At 34.7% G+C, this 17,001-nt stretch overlaps 1 protein-coding gene and 1 long non-coding RNA gene across 3 annotated transcripts; one reads left to right on the top strand and one right to left on the bottom strand.

Annotated features, from left to right (window-relative positions):
- The first annotated feature begins 516 nt into the window (after positions 1-516).
- On the top strand, positions 517-16,998 carry LOC130645785 (rho GTPase-activating protein 19-like). Of its 2 annotated transcripts, none has more exons than XM_057451881.1 (10): positions 517-1,002; positions 9,867-9,947; positions 10,050-10,277; positions 11,166-11,362; positions 11,630-11,722; positions 11,940-11,999; positions 13,306-13,470; positions 13,706-13,756; positions 13,830-14,883; positions 16,114-16,998. In XM_057451881.1, exons 1-10 carry the CDS (start codon positions 771-773, stop codon positions 16,128-16,130), a joined length of 2,178 nt encoding a protein of 725 aa, XP_057307864.1. In that variant the 5' UTR covers positions 517-770; the 3' UTR covers positions 16,131-16,998. The 2 variants fall into 2 exon arrangements, with proteins under 2 accessions (XP_057307864.1, XP_057307865.1); XM_057451882.1 differs by having other exon boundaries at positions 519-1,002; positions 10,050-10,265.
- Positions 12,898-16,603, bottom strand: LOC130645793 (uncharacterized). The gene is made up of 3 exons (XR_008982739.1): positions 16,464-16,603; positions 16,301-16,383; positions 12,898-13,444 (listed from the first exon to the last, which is right to left on the bottom strand). It is a non-coding gene; the product is annotated as an uncharacterized LOC130645793 (long non-coding RNA).
- Positions 16,999-17,001: the final 3 nt, after the last annotated feature.

Raw genomic sequence — 17,001 nt, 5'->3', positions numbered from 1 at the left:
ACTTTGAAGACGTATTTTTTTTTCTCACAAAAAAATTTGTGATTTTTTAAAACTTTTAATTACCGATTTTGCTTTCTGTTAAGTTGGTTCGAAGTTTCTTTTTCTTTTTTTCAAAACAAAATTTGTTTGCATGTTGTTCCAGTTCCGTAAAATAAACAGGCTACATATGTATCTATGTGGATGGTTTAGTTGTTTTGTTTGTGTGTCTGTTGTATTTCTGATAACAATGATTTTGAATTGCAGAGCATTGTATTTACAATAATAGGAAAACAAAAATGCATGGTTTTAGCATATGCATTGTCTTCTTTTTTAGCATAGAACAAAGTTTCTTCAAGAAAATATATCTTCTGTGTGATTATAATAAGAAATAAAGCAATTCTCAAGCTGATTAAAATTACGTGTCTCTTTTAGCGCCCAAATTAAATGCCTCCAAAATCAGTATACTGATGTCCAAATTGACCTGAATCAGCTCCTGGTAGCATACTTTATTTGGGGAGCTATTCATGTTCTCAGATTCTCAAGTTTGATAATTAATTACTTTTGAAACTGCTTTGGGTTGAAGGCTAATGTTATTGCAGGTTTTGACCTGCCTAAAGTATAATGTTAGATTGAATAACAACACATTCTATTATTCTAAGGGAGATGTTTGCATGTGTTACAGAAAGCACGTATTCAGAGTTTTAAAGTTCTTACTGGTTGTATAGGTTAAATTCTCCTAAAAAACAACCCCTTGCTCAAAATATTTGATACCATTTTTAGAGAAAACAAAGATGACTGAAGACCCTCTTTCTACCTTGTGTGTCAGGCGTTTAACAAGATTGTTAGAACTTAGTAGTTTGGAGGACTTACGGGTCCTTGGAGACTGTGCATATGTTGCACAAAATGTTGAGCTAGAAGAGCAATCACTAAAGGTTTTTGGAAGTTATAAAGCTGGAAAGCAGAACCATAGAAGTACAAGTCACAGTCAAGTTAAAAAATTGTTCAAGTTTTTATCAAGAAAAGGTAATTGTCTGGTTATTTTATTAATGGAATTCCAATTTGGAAAAGTTGTTTCATCTATATAATGCAATATATTCTGTTTGACTGTGACAGGCCGTGTATAGATTTGTTTTTCTTCCTTTAAGAAATATGTAACGATAATTTATGTTATGTCACATTTGCTAAGCTATATAATTTTTCTGACTTTTGTAAGCCCTTGTGTAAAGGAGAACACTTCCATACAAAAAATTGAAACTTCTATACAAAAAATTGAAACTTCCATACAAAAAATTAAAACTTTTATAAAATCTCTTAAGGTTTTAGAAACGTTTTTGGAACTTCTACAAAAAATTTTGAAACTTCTATAAAAACTTATAAAAACTTCTTCAAATTGTTTTTGGAACTTTTATAACACATTTTATTTTTTTCATAAATATTTGAAACTATCTACAGTTCTTGAAACTTGAAAATTCTTGATCAAGCCAAATAGAGATGATCTGAGTAAGAGCTGAAGAGGAAGGATGGATGTCATCCGAGACTATTTTGTAAAAGGCTTTTCATATTCTGAAATAATTGGGTTGTTGAAACACGTTCGTAGGATTGAAATTAGTTAATCGAATCTTAAACGAAAACTCAGACAGCATGGCTTGAAACGTAGAGCTGTAGAGGAAAAGCGTAATTCAAATCAGGAACTTGGTCAAGCAATCCAGCAGGAGATGTATGGTAGTGGTTCGATCTTAGGTTATCGTAGAATGTGAGCAACAGTGTTGTCTGGTCAATTATTTGTCGTCACGAAGACGTAAGATTGATAATAAAATCGTTAAACCCCGAAGGAGTGTTTCTTCGAAAAAAGCGACGACTTCACAGACGCAAATATGTTTCGCGAAGGGCCCAATTACGCATGGCACATTGACGGTCATGACAAATTGAAACCTCTTGGGTTTCGATCTACGGTTGTATTGATGGCTTCTTGAGAAAATTAAACTGGCTTGAAGTGGGATCCTCCAATAAACTCCTGTAAATCATAGCAAAATTTTATTTAGACTCAATCAAGGAATTGGAAGGCATACCAAGTCAGATCAAGGGAGATGACAGTACCAAACATTCTTTGATTGAGCCAATTCATGTTTATTTACATAGTTCAACTGACAGTCAAAACAGCTTGGGCTTTTTTAGTATTATCTCTTCCCCAGAAAATCAAAGAAATTGAGTCCTACTTGTCTACCTTACAGCGTGATCGCATTGGTTGGTGGAAATCATTTTTCAGATATATGACCAACCTAAATGTTTTTACAAGTTCGGATCCTGTGTTAGTCGATCGCATACGCCGTTGATCTGCAAGGAGTTGCAGACTGTTCAAGATGAGTGGAATTCACACATTATTTCTAAGAGTAGGAATTCTGGCCCTCGTGGAAGACCAGATGTAATGTATTACTTGCCACATTTGTATCATGCCACTGATTGCCTAATAAACGTAGATGCTGATAGGATTGAACAATTTTATCCCTGCGTTACCCACAACACAGTTGAACATGTTTCCCCCAAGTTCAAGGAGTTTACACAAACTTTGATGCAACAAAATGGATGGGACTTTCCTAATGTTGTTTCAGATGCGTTACGTCTCTACATGTACTTACAATCAAAGATCGAACAGTATTCATAGAACATAGTTAACTGTTTAAATGTTTTTTTTAATCCAAATTTAGTATTACCTGTTTAATATCAAAGTATGAAACAGACCCCTTCATAATTTTAGGCATTCTTCAATTTTCCTAGATATTCATACAATTGATAAAAAAACACAATAAAAATAAATCGATACAAAGTTTTTTATTGCACCTAAAATCCCTCTCCAAAATTGTATAAAAAAAGTGTTAACAAAACAGAATACTGGAAACTCTATTGTCTGTCAGTTCAAATATAACAACAAAACAAGAATCTACTAAATGAACTAACCTCTGAACATTTTGACAATTATTTTGTCAGCCATGACAATGACACACGAAATAACGGCTGCATTGTCAGGTTACCTCGTGTTAAACTAGAAATCGCCCGGCAGAGTTTCTATTTTGCAGGGGGTAAACTGTATAATTCACTGCCAATTGAAATTCGAAAAATCGATAAAATGTCTCTTTTTTTATGAATGCGCTCAGAGGGTACCTCTCTTAATAGACGATACCAGCTATTGGGCGATGTGCACTCTCAGCTTCTATCTTAGTCACTGTGCCGTCCAGTCTGCTTCAAGTTTAGCTAAGTGGGAATAATGTTTTGAACTATGCCTATGTCTTATTTAGCTCCCATGTGAAGTCACTTCACACCTTGTATGCATACTGTTGCATTTCTAGTTGATCAATTTTTTGTTTGTTTTTATTGTTTTTGCTGTTTTTACTGTTTTTACTGCTTTTTTCCATTTTTATTGTCAGACAGGACGGACATTGATAGCAGTTTTTTTGTATTTATGTACAAATTTGCAAATTACTGAAGTCCTCATCCTGTATAAATATTTTTAAATAAATAAATAATAAATAAATAGAAAGAATCCAAAATCAGTTTAAATGATGTCCATCTCCCATTCAGATGACTGCAATATATTGCTGAATTCTTGACTGAGTTCGCAGTAATTATTATAAGTTGAAGGAAGTTCTAAGCTTGGTGTGCATGTGTGAGTTACTGGTCTACAAGTAAAATTCAATTCTGGTCGCATGAAAATTTTTTCTACTGTATCAACAACCATTTTATCTGAGCCTGTTATGAACTTCATAATTTTTTTCAACATAATGGTTTCCAAACCTCTCACATATCATCATCATCATCATCATCATCATTCTCGGCTTAACGTCCGTTTTCCATGCTAGCATGGGTTGGACGGGGTATATTAATGACCCTCTTCCAATCTGATCTAGACTGTGTTAGATCTAAACTCAACTTCCTCTCTATCAAGTCTGTCCTTATAACCTCCTGCCAAGTCTTTCTCGGTCTGCCTCTGGGCTTTGCCCCAGGAACTATCAAGTCTCTACACTTTCTTACCCAATTATCCTCCTCCATTCTTTCCAAGTGCCCCAGCCAATTCAATCTTCTTATCTGGATAACATCTTTAATTCTACAGAGACTTAGCCTGCTTCTTAGCTCATCTGAACTCTTTCTGTCTCTCAGACTGGCATTACACATCCACCTAACCATTCTCATATCATTCCTTTCTAAACGGTCAAGATCTTCCTGCTTCACTGCCCATGTCTCACTACCGTACAACATAACACTTCTTACACAGGCCTCATACAACCTACCTTTTACCTCAATTGACAGGACTCTGCTAGTCAATAAAGGAAGTAACTCTCTAAACTTTTTCCAAGCAGAACCTATCCTGCAAGTAACACTTCTTCCAACACCCCCTTCACTGCCCAACATATCACCTAAGTAACAGAAGTTCTTAACTATCTCTAACGAGCCACTGTTGTACATCATTAAAGCTGGAAATACTTCATTCTCTATAATCTCACCTTTGCAACGTTTGCATACAAACTGTATGCCAGCTCTTAACCTTCCACTAATACTACTGCACTTCTTATGTACCCAATGCTTGCAAGTCTGACAAAAAATTGAGTTACTACCAACCCCTTTCCTGCAAACTCCACAAGGCCACTTTCCAACTACAAGGTCACACTTGGCTGCAATGCTACTTATCATGACTTTAGACTTTGCTGTGTTTACCTTCAGCCCTTTTTCTTCTAGTCCTTTCTTCCACTTCTCAAACTTTTCAACTAATTCTTCCATCGACTCTGCTATGAGAACCAAATCATCTGCATACAATAACTCCCATGGACAACCTGTTCTGAAATTCATCGACAGCGCTTCTAAGACTAGAATAAACAACAAAGGACTAAGTACAGAACCCTGATGTACACCAACATTTACACTAAATTCATCACTAAGTGATAAGTGAATCGTTAATCCTGACACGACTTCTAGCATTGCTGTACATAGACTGAACCATCGTAACTAGCCACTCATCCACACCTATTTTTCTCATAGCCCACCAAATAACTTTACGTGGTACTCTATCAAAAGCTTCTCTAAATCTACAAAGGCAAAATAGAGATTCTTTTTCTTTCCTAAATACTTTTCCTGAAGCTGTCTGAGTAAAAATATTGCATCTGTAGTGCCACGCCCTGGAACAAAACCAAATTGCATCTTATCTATATCAATTCTTTCTCTAAGTAACTTATCAATCACTCTTTCAATAACTTTCATTACTTGATCAACCAACTTCAAACCTCTATAGTTACCCCTTTCTAATGCATCACCCTTGCCCTTGAAACAATTCACTATTACACTCGACTGCCACTCACTCGGAATAGCACCATCCCTTATAATCTGGTTAGCAAGACTTGTAATAAGCTTAACTCCAATATATCCAGATGCTTTTACCATCTCTGCAACAATACCTGATACTCCTGCAGCCTTGCCAATCTTCATTTTCCTAATAGCCTCCACTACCCATTCTGTCTTGATCTGCATGGCTGGCCCTTCTACGACATCATCATCAGACAAATTACCCTCGTCCCAATCAAACTCAGTGTTAAGCAACCTCTGATAATGATTCTTCCAAGCTACCCTTTTCTCCTCCTCTGTGCTAGCCAAAACACCTTCATCATTACGTATACACTTCTCACCTACAATATCTTGATTAGTCTTCTTCATTTGCTTTGCTATCTTGAATACCTCATTGCGCTGGTCTTCCCTTCTTAACACATCTGCAAATCTGTTTCTCTCTGCTTCTGATTTTGCCTTACACACTGCTGTACGAGCTCGACGCTTAGCTTCTAAGTAAATATTTTTACTACCACCTGACTTCCACTCTTTCCAAAGTTTCCTCTTTTCCTTTATACACTGGTCAACCTCATTATTCCACCACCAGGTCTGTCTATGTCTAGCTGGTCCTTTTGTCCACCCACAGGTATCATCAGAAGCTTCTAGAAGACAATTCTTCAAAGTAGTCCAAGTACTTTCAACATTGTCACTATCACATTGACTATTGTAGGCTAACTGCTGAACTTTTGCACTAAATTGTCTTGCTACAATCTCTTCCTTCAGCTTCCAGACTTTTCGACGGGGCCTTTACTTTCCCTTGGCTTCTCTGACACTCTTCAAGATAATATCACAAACCAGCAACCTATGCTGGGAAACACACTCTTCCCCCGATATAACTTTCACGTCCTTCACCACTTTCTTGTCTGACTTTCTAACCAAAAAGTAATCTATCTGTGTCTTACAACCACCTGACTCATATGTTATCAGCCTACTCTGTCTCTTACTGAATGATGTGTTGCAAACCACCATGTCCGTTGCCATTCCAAACTCAAGCAATCTCTCCCCTTCCTTATTTCTGCTCCCAAATCCATAGCCTCCATGCACACCTCTATAACCTTCAGATGACTTCCCAACATGACCATTAAAGTCGCCGCCCACCATGACAAGTTCAGTGTCTCCAAACTTTGATGTGACTGCTATTAACTCATCATAAAACTTATCTTTATCTTCCTCACTGAGTCCACACTGTGGAGCATAAACTGACAAAAAAGTGACAATCCTATTACCTATCAAAAACTTTATCACTATAATACGACTATTAACACGCATAACATCTATTACTTTTTCTACCCACTTCTCTGCAACGAATATGCCAACTCCTCCATATCCATCACTATTACCAATCCAAAAAAGCTTATACCTTGCCTTCCTACCTTCCATAAATCTCACTGAAGCTCCTCTCCACCTAACTTCCTGAACACAACACATGTCAACAAATCTACATTCTAACATTTCAACTACTTCACCTGCTCTACCTCTCAGAGTACCAACATTTACACTAGCCATCCTCAACCTAGTGTTATCTACCTTGTGATGTGATAGCTGGCTAACGGTCTGACGATGCTCACATCTGACATCTGTCCTACCGTGCGCGACACCTTCACTCCTTAGAGTTCCAGCCCCGTTTACGCAGTTTGTCTGATTAACTATTCTTACGGCTATTAATAAAGAGTTTTGGCATTGTTTTACAGCTGGATGCCCTTCCTAGCGCCAACCGTTCACAGACCGGACTGGGTGTTTTTTAAAGTGACACCATCACTATGTGGCATTTCATGGGACTTCCACAATCGCCCCTTTAAACTAAGGTATGGTGGAGGACATTCAACTCCTCTCTTGTCTCTTAAGGAGACCCTTCACCCAAAGGAGACCCTTCACCCATACCGTTTAAATAATTGAATTAGTCTTGTTCAGCACTGGTACTTGTATGGACATTTTTGAACAAGGCTTCAACGTTTTTTGTGGTTGAATATTCTCCATGGATGAAAATTCTGGCTTCTTTTTAAGCTCTGAAAAGGCAACTTCCCAACATGAGGCTATAATGTGACTTTTCTGTACAAGTTCTTGGCAAGCTATCTCAATGATAACTGATTTCACATTTGATTCTGTTACTACAGTTTTACATTTAAATTGTTCCAAAATTTCAGCAAATTCATCACTGTGTATAACATTCTTGCCTTCGTTTTTACCAATAGTTTCTGTCACCAATTGACTTTCATCTGATGACAAGTATTTCAGGAATTATTATGAATGAAAGTTTGCATTTTTTTCAATGATAGGTATTTCAATTATTTTTATAGAAGTTTTTATTTTTTTTTTTTAAACAGAAGTCTAAATTTTTTGAATAGAAGTCTCAATTTTTTTGTATGGAAGTGTGACCCTTCGGTGCCATCGTAAACATGACATCATAAATTTTAACATTTTTGGGAAAATGTCTCCAAATTACTCAAGACTGTGCCAGTTTTGTGCCATAATTTATTTAGTCAGGTATCTTGATTTACACTTTTATGGCATCAAACGGTACCCCTTTTTCCATGGAAATTTGAAAAATTAATGTTCATAACGATAAATATAAATCTATAATTGAAGCCTAACTGTTTACCAATAGTTTATTCTCATTTTAAAGAATATTAGGAAAAACATTTCCTAAATTTAATTAGAAAACATTTAAAAAAAATACTATAAAGAGTCCCCTATCCAATGTTTGCATTTTAAGGGATCCTTACTGTCTTTACGGGCCTTTTCAGTAGGATGTGCAATCGCACGCACACGCCTAAATCGTTTCAGGCGTGATTAAATAAGCCTGAAAATAAATATTGAGTTTTGAAAATCATCCTATAAAATCCATTTTGTAGCATGCGATAGAAGTCCTTAAAATAATTTTTGGAGACTCTTCAGACAAAATGTCCGCCACATTCCCGCCTTGGTTGGACATTTAAATCTCAGAATTATTGAATAGTTCTGGTCCTTTTAATCGAAGAGCAAGCCTATTCATAACCGTCCTATCTAATTCACCGACTTCTGAATTAGTTAAAAGAACTACGTAGACATAAATATCTCTCTTGCCTGACCCCTTCGTCGTTGGTAACCAGGTCTTACATAAGAAACCCGGCCATGCGGTTCTTAACTAATGTGGAGGTGAACGCCGACGGAGCACAGATAAAGCAAGTTTGCAAAGCTGCACTTACAGGCGGAACAGACATTTTATCATGGATTTAATTGTTCTTTAATTCTTCATTTCACAAAACAATTAAAAACCATAGCAGGTCCAAATTTAATTTAAGTTTTATTTTTGTTCAAACAATTTTAAAAACGAAACCCAAGCGAAGCATATATTTGACTATTTGCTTGTGATGACATGAAAAATAAACAATAAATTTATGAAAATGACAGTATAGTCATGCATACTATTTCGGACATGTAGAAAAGGAAGTTAAGATTGAGGGAGTCGCTATACATACAGGCCATTTCGTAAGAATTTAGGCAGGCGTGCGGTAGATCACACGCCTCAAAAATTCTGCGCGTGCGATCAAAAAAAAAATTTTTTACAAAAACATTTCCTTTACCCCTGTACACTGCACAGGGGCTGCTGTTTTGGCGTAAGGAACATACAAAGTGCAAGTTCCAACAATGTACGGCAAGGAATTTCAACCCGAATACGAAGAAGTCGTAAGCATTATTATTACTTGTTATTTATTGTTATTACTTGTGGGGCAAACAGATATTTAAATTAAATTAAATTACGGAAAGTCGAACGGCCGCTAATAATAATATTTAATAAACCTTCGATGAATCATAAAAATTATTATCTAAAAGAATATTTCGTTATTAAAGAAGTTTTTTTTCTTATTAATGATATTATCTTTTAGTTATTTTAACTTAAATAATGCTGAATTTCTTTTAAATTCTTCAAAAGGCGACCTTACAAAGATTAAAATACTGTTGCATTTTTTTATAAAATCATTAAAATAAAACTCGGAAAGCCTTAATATAGCCTGGTAGCTGGTAAATGGTAGCAATTAAATTGTGCGATCTATTGTGAGTTCAGTAAAAGAATGATTGTTTATTTTTAGAGTTCAGTAAAAGAATGATCGTTTATTTTTAAGGTTTATTTAATAAATGTTCTTGTTATAAATACAATAATTTTTAATTACAGACACGTTTTGCGCGTGCGATGAATCGCACTCCTAAACAAAACTACACGTGTGTGGGGCCGTGCACGTTCAAACGCACGCCTCCACCGAAATGGCCTGTACATAGACGCTCGATCATTGTATTTGGGGTTCACGATTTAAAACGTCCCCCGCTTTTCTACCGCAAAATAAATGGGCAACAAAGATTAACCTCGGAGCCCGTATCGCACGTGTAACATCCTTTGTACGTGCGTTTTACATTGCATGCGTTACTTGATTTGAACGTGTGAATCATCACGCAACTACTCAAATATTCCTCAAAAAACTTGTCTTTAATGCAAGCATAAATGACCTCTATGAATTCTAGGTCTGTTTCTATTTTGATTTTAGAAACACCACATGTCTTTGGACAAATGATATCTGAAAGTACTGTTGAATTTGTTATCCAGCTGATTAATCATTTGAAATTACGTATGTCAACTACCTTACAATTTATATACAATTTTTATTAGATTTAAGAAGGACTTTAAAATTCTTGTTTAAATTGTTTTACGAAATGTTTTTTTCATTTAGATGCTGGAACAGAGGGACTATTTCGTATTTCTGGAAATAAAAAACGACAGGAAGAATTAAAACACATTCTCAATAAAGGTGGTAAGCTTAACTTGAATTGTGACGACTCAACATACAATCCACATGACATCTCTGGTATCTTAAAACAATTTTTTGGTGCACTACCTGAACCACTGCTTACGAAACAATTGTATGACTGTTACCAGCAACTTGCAGGTAAACTCAAAGGTTAGTCAGTGGTTGTAGTTTAGCTAGATTGGAAAAAAAATAAAGAGGTAGTATCAGCTACTAATTTTTTAATTCTATAATATTAATAATACTTATGAATTATTTTTAATTACAGTGACAGTATAGTAAAGCCTCTTTCAAAGTTAAATTAAAGTAAGCGGATAAAATGCGGAAAATTAGAAGATAAAAACAGTTGCTTGCAATTGTGACTTGTAATGAAAAAACAAGGTGTTGACTGGCAAAACATCCACCCAAAAATGTTCCCGAAGAAACCTTCACACATTGTGCATTTACTATGCTTGAAAATCGAACGATCATAAGAATTATTATTGTCCCTTGTCACCAGCAGTTGTGAGGGCAACCCTGTTATTTTTTGATATTTCGGTGCCCCATATATAGATGAAACACTTTCTAAATATAAATAGAAGGATTTTATAAAAGAAAAATCAATCAGATTTCATAATTGCTAAATGGAAACTGTCCAAAATCTTTACAATCTTAAGAAGGCCATCGATATCATTTTTAAGAATGCAAAATATGACATTAGATATATGTCAAAATGTTCCTTCGACTTGTCAGTTCAAGAAGGTGGTTTTCATATATATCATAACATTTACAAATCTGGCGATCATACCTGTGCTAAACTTAGTAATTTAGAATCCTTGTTTGAAAAATCTGGGTGATCGTTGTTTGTACCTTATTTTATGTTCTACCCTGTATAAGCAAAAGAAGCAATCTAACAACAAACAGAAAAAGTAGATTTAACCCTAACTGCACCATAACTCATCTTATGTTATCAACATTCAGCATAGCTTAATCAGTGTAGTCATTCAGTGACAAATGAAGTTTGTTTTGTGCATACTTTTCACATCTTTTTTGCCTTTTTAGAAATGGATAACGTTTCTGCGAAAAACCGGAAGATAGAGACATTGAAGTTTTTGTTTCTTTTGCTACCTCCTTTGAGTCGATTGTTATTAAAGGAGCTTATTGAACTTCTTTCTGTTGTTGCTGAGCATACTTCAAATAAAATGACATCTTACAATCTGGGGGTTGTTTTTGCACCAAATATTGTTTACACTAGACAGGTAATACGAAAAATTCATTAAACGTATGTGTTCTCTGTTATTATTTTATGAAATCAGTTAGGGCACTTTGCTGTTAAATTAAATTTGGTTTTGTGATTCCACGTAAGTCCCTCTTTTATCTACATAACATTTTCCCAGCTATAATAAAACAATACAATGTATTTAAATAATTAATGTAAAAAAGTTCCAAAAATGTTGCGAAAGTCGTAAATGCATTAAAATTCTGTGTTATAAGCATAGAACTAAGTGTAAATTTGTGTATTCTAGCCAATGGATAGCTTATCAGAATTTACCGAAAATGTTGAACCTTTTACCGACTTGGTAAGATTTGTGATAGAGAATGCAAAAGAAGTTTTTCAGGTCTGGATTTTTTATGTGTTGTTGCTTTAATGTATTATGCTATGGAAATTTCAAAATTCATAGAAAATACTTTTGTTTTTTGAAAAAAACGTTGAAAAAAATGTTGTGAAATTTTGTTACATTGATGATCTTTTTATATTGTGATGTTTTTTGTTATTTCGGTTTTTCAGTTGTTTATTATTGTTCGTTATGTATTATTTTACCTTGATATTTATAGATACCTCCTGATTTTTTTGAAGAAGCGAAAGAATATTTATTCAAAATTGCATTGGACAAGGTATTAATTCCTACAAATTGTAGGAACAGATTGAGTTACAGTGTGAATGTATCAATGTGTCAAATCACCCATTATTTTAAAAATCATAAACTAAAAATCTCAGATTAGTTTTTACATGTTGTTTATAACAACTAGAACGATTTCTAGAAATTTTTACGATGAAATTTTGGGTTATACTGAAAAAGGATTCAGCAGATTACGAATATTTGATATAGGACCAAGATTTCGAAATGTTATTTACAATATAAATGAAAAACTATTTGGCATTCTAGAAGAAAGGTATTGTAACCAAAAGATAAAACAACCATATCTGCTATATATCATGAAAAATCCACAAATTCCTTACAAGCCCAAAACACTTTGCATATTACCGAAGTCATCAAAATATGTTTTATCACTGGAGTTACATAGATAGAAGTATGGTGAAGAAGAAACATGTTTAAACTGTTTTAACATCAAAAACACTTAGTATACTTTACTGTAAAAAAATATATTACAAATAGAATTTTGCTGTCATGATTACTTTTGTTTTGCTCACCAATATGCGGGGATTTGTGACATTGCAAAAAAACGTGAACAATTCCTAAGTTATTTTCCTTGATTTCGATGAGAAAAAAGCGGAATGGTTTGTGTGTAAATTTTGGATGACCTTTAAAAAATTATTTTCTACTTCCCAACTTCTCAAGCAATTTCATGTTACAGTTATTGGTGCTATTTTGATTCTTGTTGATTTTTTTATATCTTGAGAACAAGTTTTTTTTTATAAAAAAGGAAAGAGTTGTTGAAAAAAAAAATGTGCGTTACCCACGACAACAGCAATTTCCCTCCAGAGAAGGAAAATGACAAACACGTGCGAGCAAACCACGAGGCTGTCTAGCTTTTTATATAACAAAACAAAAGAAACACATATTTATATTCAGCAAAACCGTCTGTATTAACAGGGATAGGGTTAGGGTTAGCTTCCTGAAGATGTGTAAATACTGGTTAGCTAAATAAACAAAATATTTCGTAACTTTAAAGTTTAAAATTTATTTTAAACTTGGTTTAACTTGGGTAAACAACATAAATGTACTTCATCTGCATCTGTGATTGATTTTGTCCTCTCCTTGTTTATGTGTTGTCTTGTTTGTTTACATGACTTGATTTATTGAGAGATCCACACTGCTGACATCAGCTGATACCTACATCACTGTATAATTTGTAACTCTAGGAATGCTGTTAAGGTCGGGAAATTGGAAAATAAAATTGAATTCTCTATTTTCTTCTACTTTTGTACTAAAAAAGTAAATTGTTTTGTTTCCTGCAGGAGAAGAGCGCTGAAGTTCCTATGAAGAAGACGTTTTGTCAACAAATCGACAGTAAAGAGTTTCGTCGTGAAGCCAAAGATCATACCAACGAAGCTTTGATGATGTTGTATACACAGATGATGGAGATGCCAGATGGACCTGTCAAAAATGAATTTATCAAAAAAGTATTTACTTTATTTTGTCTTCACGTGACACATTTTGTTCTGTTGCGAACATTTAAAAATAGATTCTATTACTATTTATTATCTAACATTAATTGGAGTTTGATCAATAACAGATAGATTTCACATTGTTTTTCCAGGTGATCATTATAAATTTAACTTGTGCGGTTCATTTTGTGTATTGTATTCTTTTCTAATATGCGCTTAGGTGGTTTGAGTTTTATATTTTATGTTTTAGTTTCAACAAAGTTATCCAGGAACACCACTGTTTGTACCAAAATCAGTCAAGGTACAGAAAATACATCATTAACCACTTAGTAGCTTTTAAATATTCTTATTTCTTGTTGCTTTTAAAACTTTAGAAAGAACTTGAAGAAGATCGAAATCACCTTTGTCCGTCGACGCCAATTCCGTCTTCAAAATCAGAAGAGGCGTCAAACTCACGGAAGTGTCCGTCCACGCCCAAGATGTCAAAATCACGCCAAAATAATGGAGAGTTTCTCAACACTCCGGAGTGTTCTCGTAAAACTTTTACCACGCCTCCAAAAAACAATGATTGCGTTGAGATATCTGGCAGCAGTAGTAATGTGACGAATACACCAAGTACTCCCGGTGCTAGAATGAAGCAATGTCTCAAAAGACTTCGTAGGCGAAGTGTTGAAATCTTTAAACCGAAACAAGCGAAACCTAGCACACCAGACGCTAGACTTAGTCGTAAAAACAGCAGTAGTTCCTTACAAAGAGGACACAACGCTTTTCGTAGTTATCGCCTCCCGGGTGGAAAAGCTTTAAAGGCTTTGAAAAAATCGGTTAGCACGCCAGGTTTGTCGAGTATACAACGTCGTACTTCCTTTGACGGAGATGATGATAATGTTAGAAAGTTGTCCTTTACAGGCGAAAGTCCGTTGCGATGTGACTCGAAGGACTTCAAAAAGGATTTAAATCAATTACGACATAAAGATCGTCCAATAAGTTTCACATTTGGAGAAGCGAAAAGTTCGGGAATTGTTAATTTTGCGTTTAACGATACACCTAAGAAAACTACTCCTGTGATAAAAAAGACATTATATCCAAGTGTTCGGAAGAAGAGCGAAGAAATGAACTTCGTTGTAACTCCACATCGGAGTACATTCCTGAAGTCAAAATTTGATATGAAGTCGGAAAGTCGAGCTATGCCTGTCATTGGAAAACCATTCAATTTAAAACATTGCAATATAACCAAGCAGTCTGTGTCCAAGAAGGTTATTGATAATGACTTAAAACAACCATTGAGTGATATTACTAATAATCTTGATAAAATGATGTGTTTGTCTGTTAAAGACAGCAATAGCACGAGCCTTGATAAGGTTTTTGGTGACAATGTCGGGCGAAAAGAACAAAGTGCTAACGAATCAACGAAAAAGCCATTAAAACCAGGTAATTCATTACAGAAATGCTGTCCAATTGATTTTCAAAATGCTATTATTCTCTCGCATGATCAACGGAAGATCAGATCATCTTACGGCACGGTACACGTGGCACACACTGATGATATTGTGCGAATGTATACCACTCGAACAGTGTCGGAGTTGCATACTAAGCTTTGATTCACTAAAATTTTTTCGATAAAATGTGGTTTTCGAGTTTTGTAAAACATCTGAGGATAATGGTTTGTTTCGTTTTGTTTCATCGCATTCATCGATTTTTGCAATGGCAAATCAAGACATGTTTGCCAACATTTTTGTCAACATGTCAGCCAACATGGTACGATTTGTCATACCGTATAAAAACATTGAGAACATGTTGGTAAACATACCAACATATTTCTTTTTTTTTCCCACATACATCATATACTTTTAAACAGGAACTTTCGAAAATGATAAAGTATTCGAAAAGACGTTCGAAATTTTAAAATTTTGTCAAATTGTTGGCCAACATACTGGTGGGTATAGCAAATCATACCAATAATTTTGGCCAACATTTATTAAAAAAATAATTCTGTACCTTTTTTTTGCCAACATGTTCCTAGCTACCGCAAATTGAGACAGCATGTTGGCCAACAAATGTTTGCGACCTGTGTTGTCCCGATTTGTCGGCCGCCTTAATGAATTTATAGTTTGCGACAATGTAGTTACTGTTCTTGTTTTCGACAATTCATAGGCGCAATTTTTGTAAGTACCAACCAATCAATTGTTTTGGCAGCAGCGCAATTTAATCTGTGCGTAAACTATTCTGCACTTTTTATGCGTAATGCGGTGAAAATGTAAAACAGGATTATTCTTGCTTTCAAGTTTCATAGTTCGTAATATGACATTCGCTATGGTGTTATAAATATTAAAGTTTGTGACGTATCTGCGAGCATGTTTTGGTCAATCAACTTTTTAAAGGGCTACTAGTAATCGAATTTTTAGCAAATGTATTTTTAATGAAACTAGTTGGTGACGCGTCCTTTTTATACCGCATTGCAGTACTGTTTTGCGTGACAGACGTTTTTGGGTATTATTTTAATGTAGATGTTCTCGTGCAGAAATTAATTAGTTGTTTAGGGTAGATTAGAAAGCACGTTAGTTTCGTCGCACTGTCAAAAGCAGAGCACTGTAGATTAATGCTATGAATTTATATATGTTTATAACCTGTATGATTGCATTTGTAATTTCCTTGTTATAGTTTCGTATAAAATATGAGAAAGCGCTAGTTGTTCGGTATGTCCGTCAAGTTGTCTTACGTTGCACTCAAAGGAAGGAAAAAGAAGCAGTCCGTAGCCGGAGTTAATATTATCCACGTTTTTATGTTTGCTGTGATAGTTACATATATCTCTAATTCCACGGCTTGTAATATATTTATACGTACTCACAATGAATTGTTTATGCGACCAGACAGGATTTACGCCGGACATCTTACATTTTTGACCAGACCGGACTTTTTTTTTTATTCATCCTATTGAGAGTAGAATTAACATTTATTGCAAATAAAACCAAATGCTTCAAATTTTATTAAAAAAAGTATTAGCTAGTTACCTCAAAAATTCGAACTGAAATATGTACCATTTATTTTGAACAATTTTTGTCGTCGTATAAGTCGTCCTACTTTTAAGAGATGTTAACATAGAACAACATAACAAGCTTCGTTGAAGAAGTGTTGTCTTATATTAAAGCAACTTTAACCTTCACAGGCGAGTCCGCAAAGTATTTATATTTTATATTGAACGATTACACACGTGATAATAAATTGTAAATCACGTCAAACGTCAGTTGAATCACGTGATGTTTTTTTATGCGTCATTTTGCTAAACTTGCAAAGGTTTGCACATTTTTATCCTAAATAAGGTGGTTCCATATAAACGATAAGCTTTAAGTTCACAACCCGTTTACTGTTTTTGTTTCGTCTTTATGTCGGAAATGAAGTCTTGCAAAAACACGGTTTATGACATGATTTTTTGCTCGATGTACGGTTTAATACTTGAAAATATGTGTTATGTTTTTTTTATGTAATTATCAATATTTTTGTATATATAAGTACGCGAATTAAAAAGATTTAAAAAAATATTTCTCACCT

This window comes from Hydractinia symbiolongicarpus, chromosome 5 (assembly GCF_029227915.1).
Source record: "Hydractinia symbiolongicarpus strain clone_291-10 chromosome 5, HSymV2.1, whole genome shotgun sequence".
Lineage (NCBI taxonomy): Eukaryota > Metazoa > Cnidaria > Hydrozoa > Anthoathecata > Hydractiniidae > Hydractinia > Hydractinia symbiolongicarpus.
Note: the sequence above shows the minus strand (reverse complement) of the source record. Positions and strands in the feature narration are given on the sequence as shown.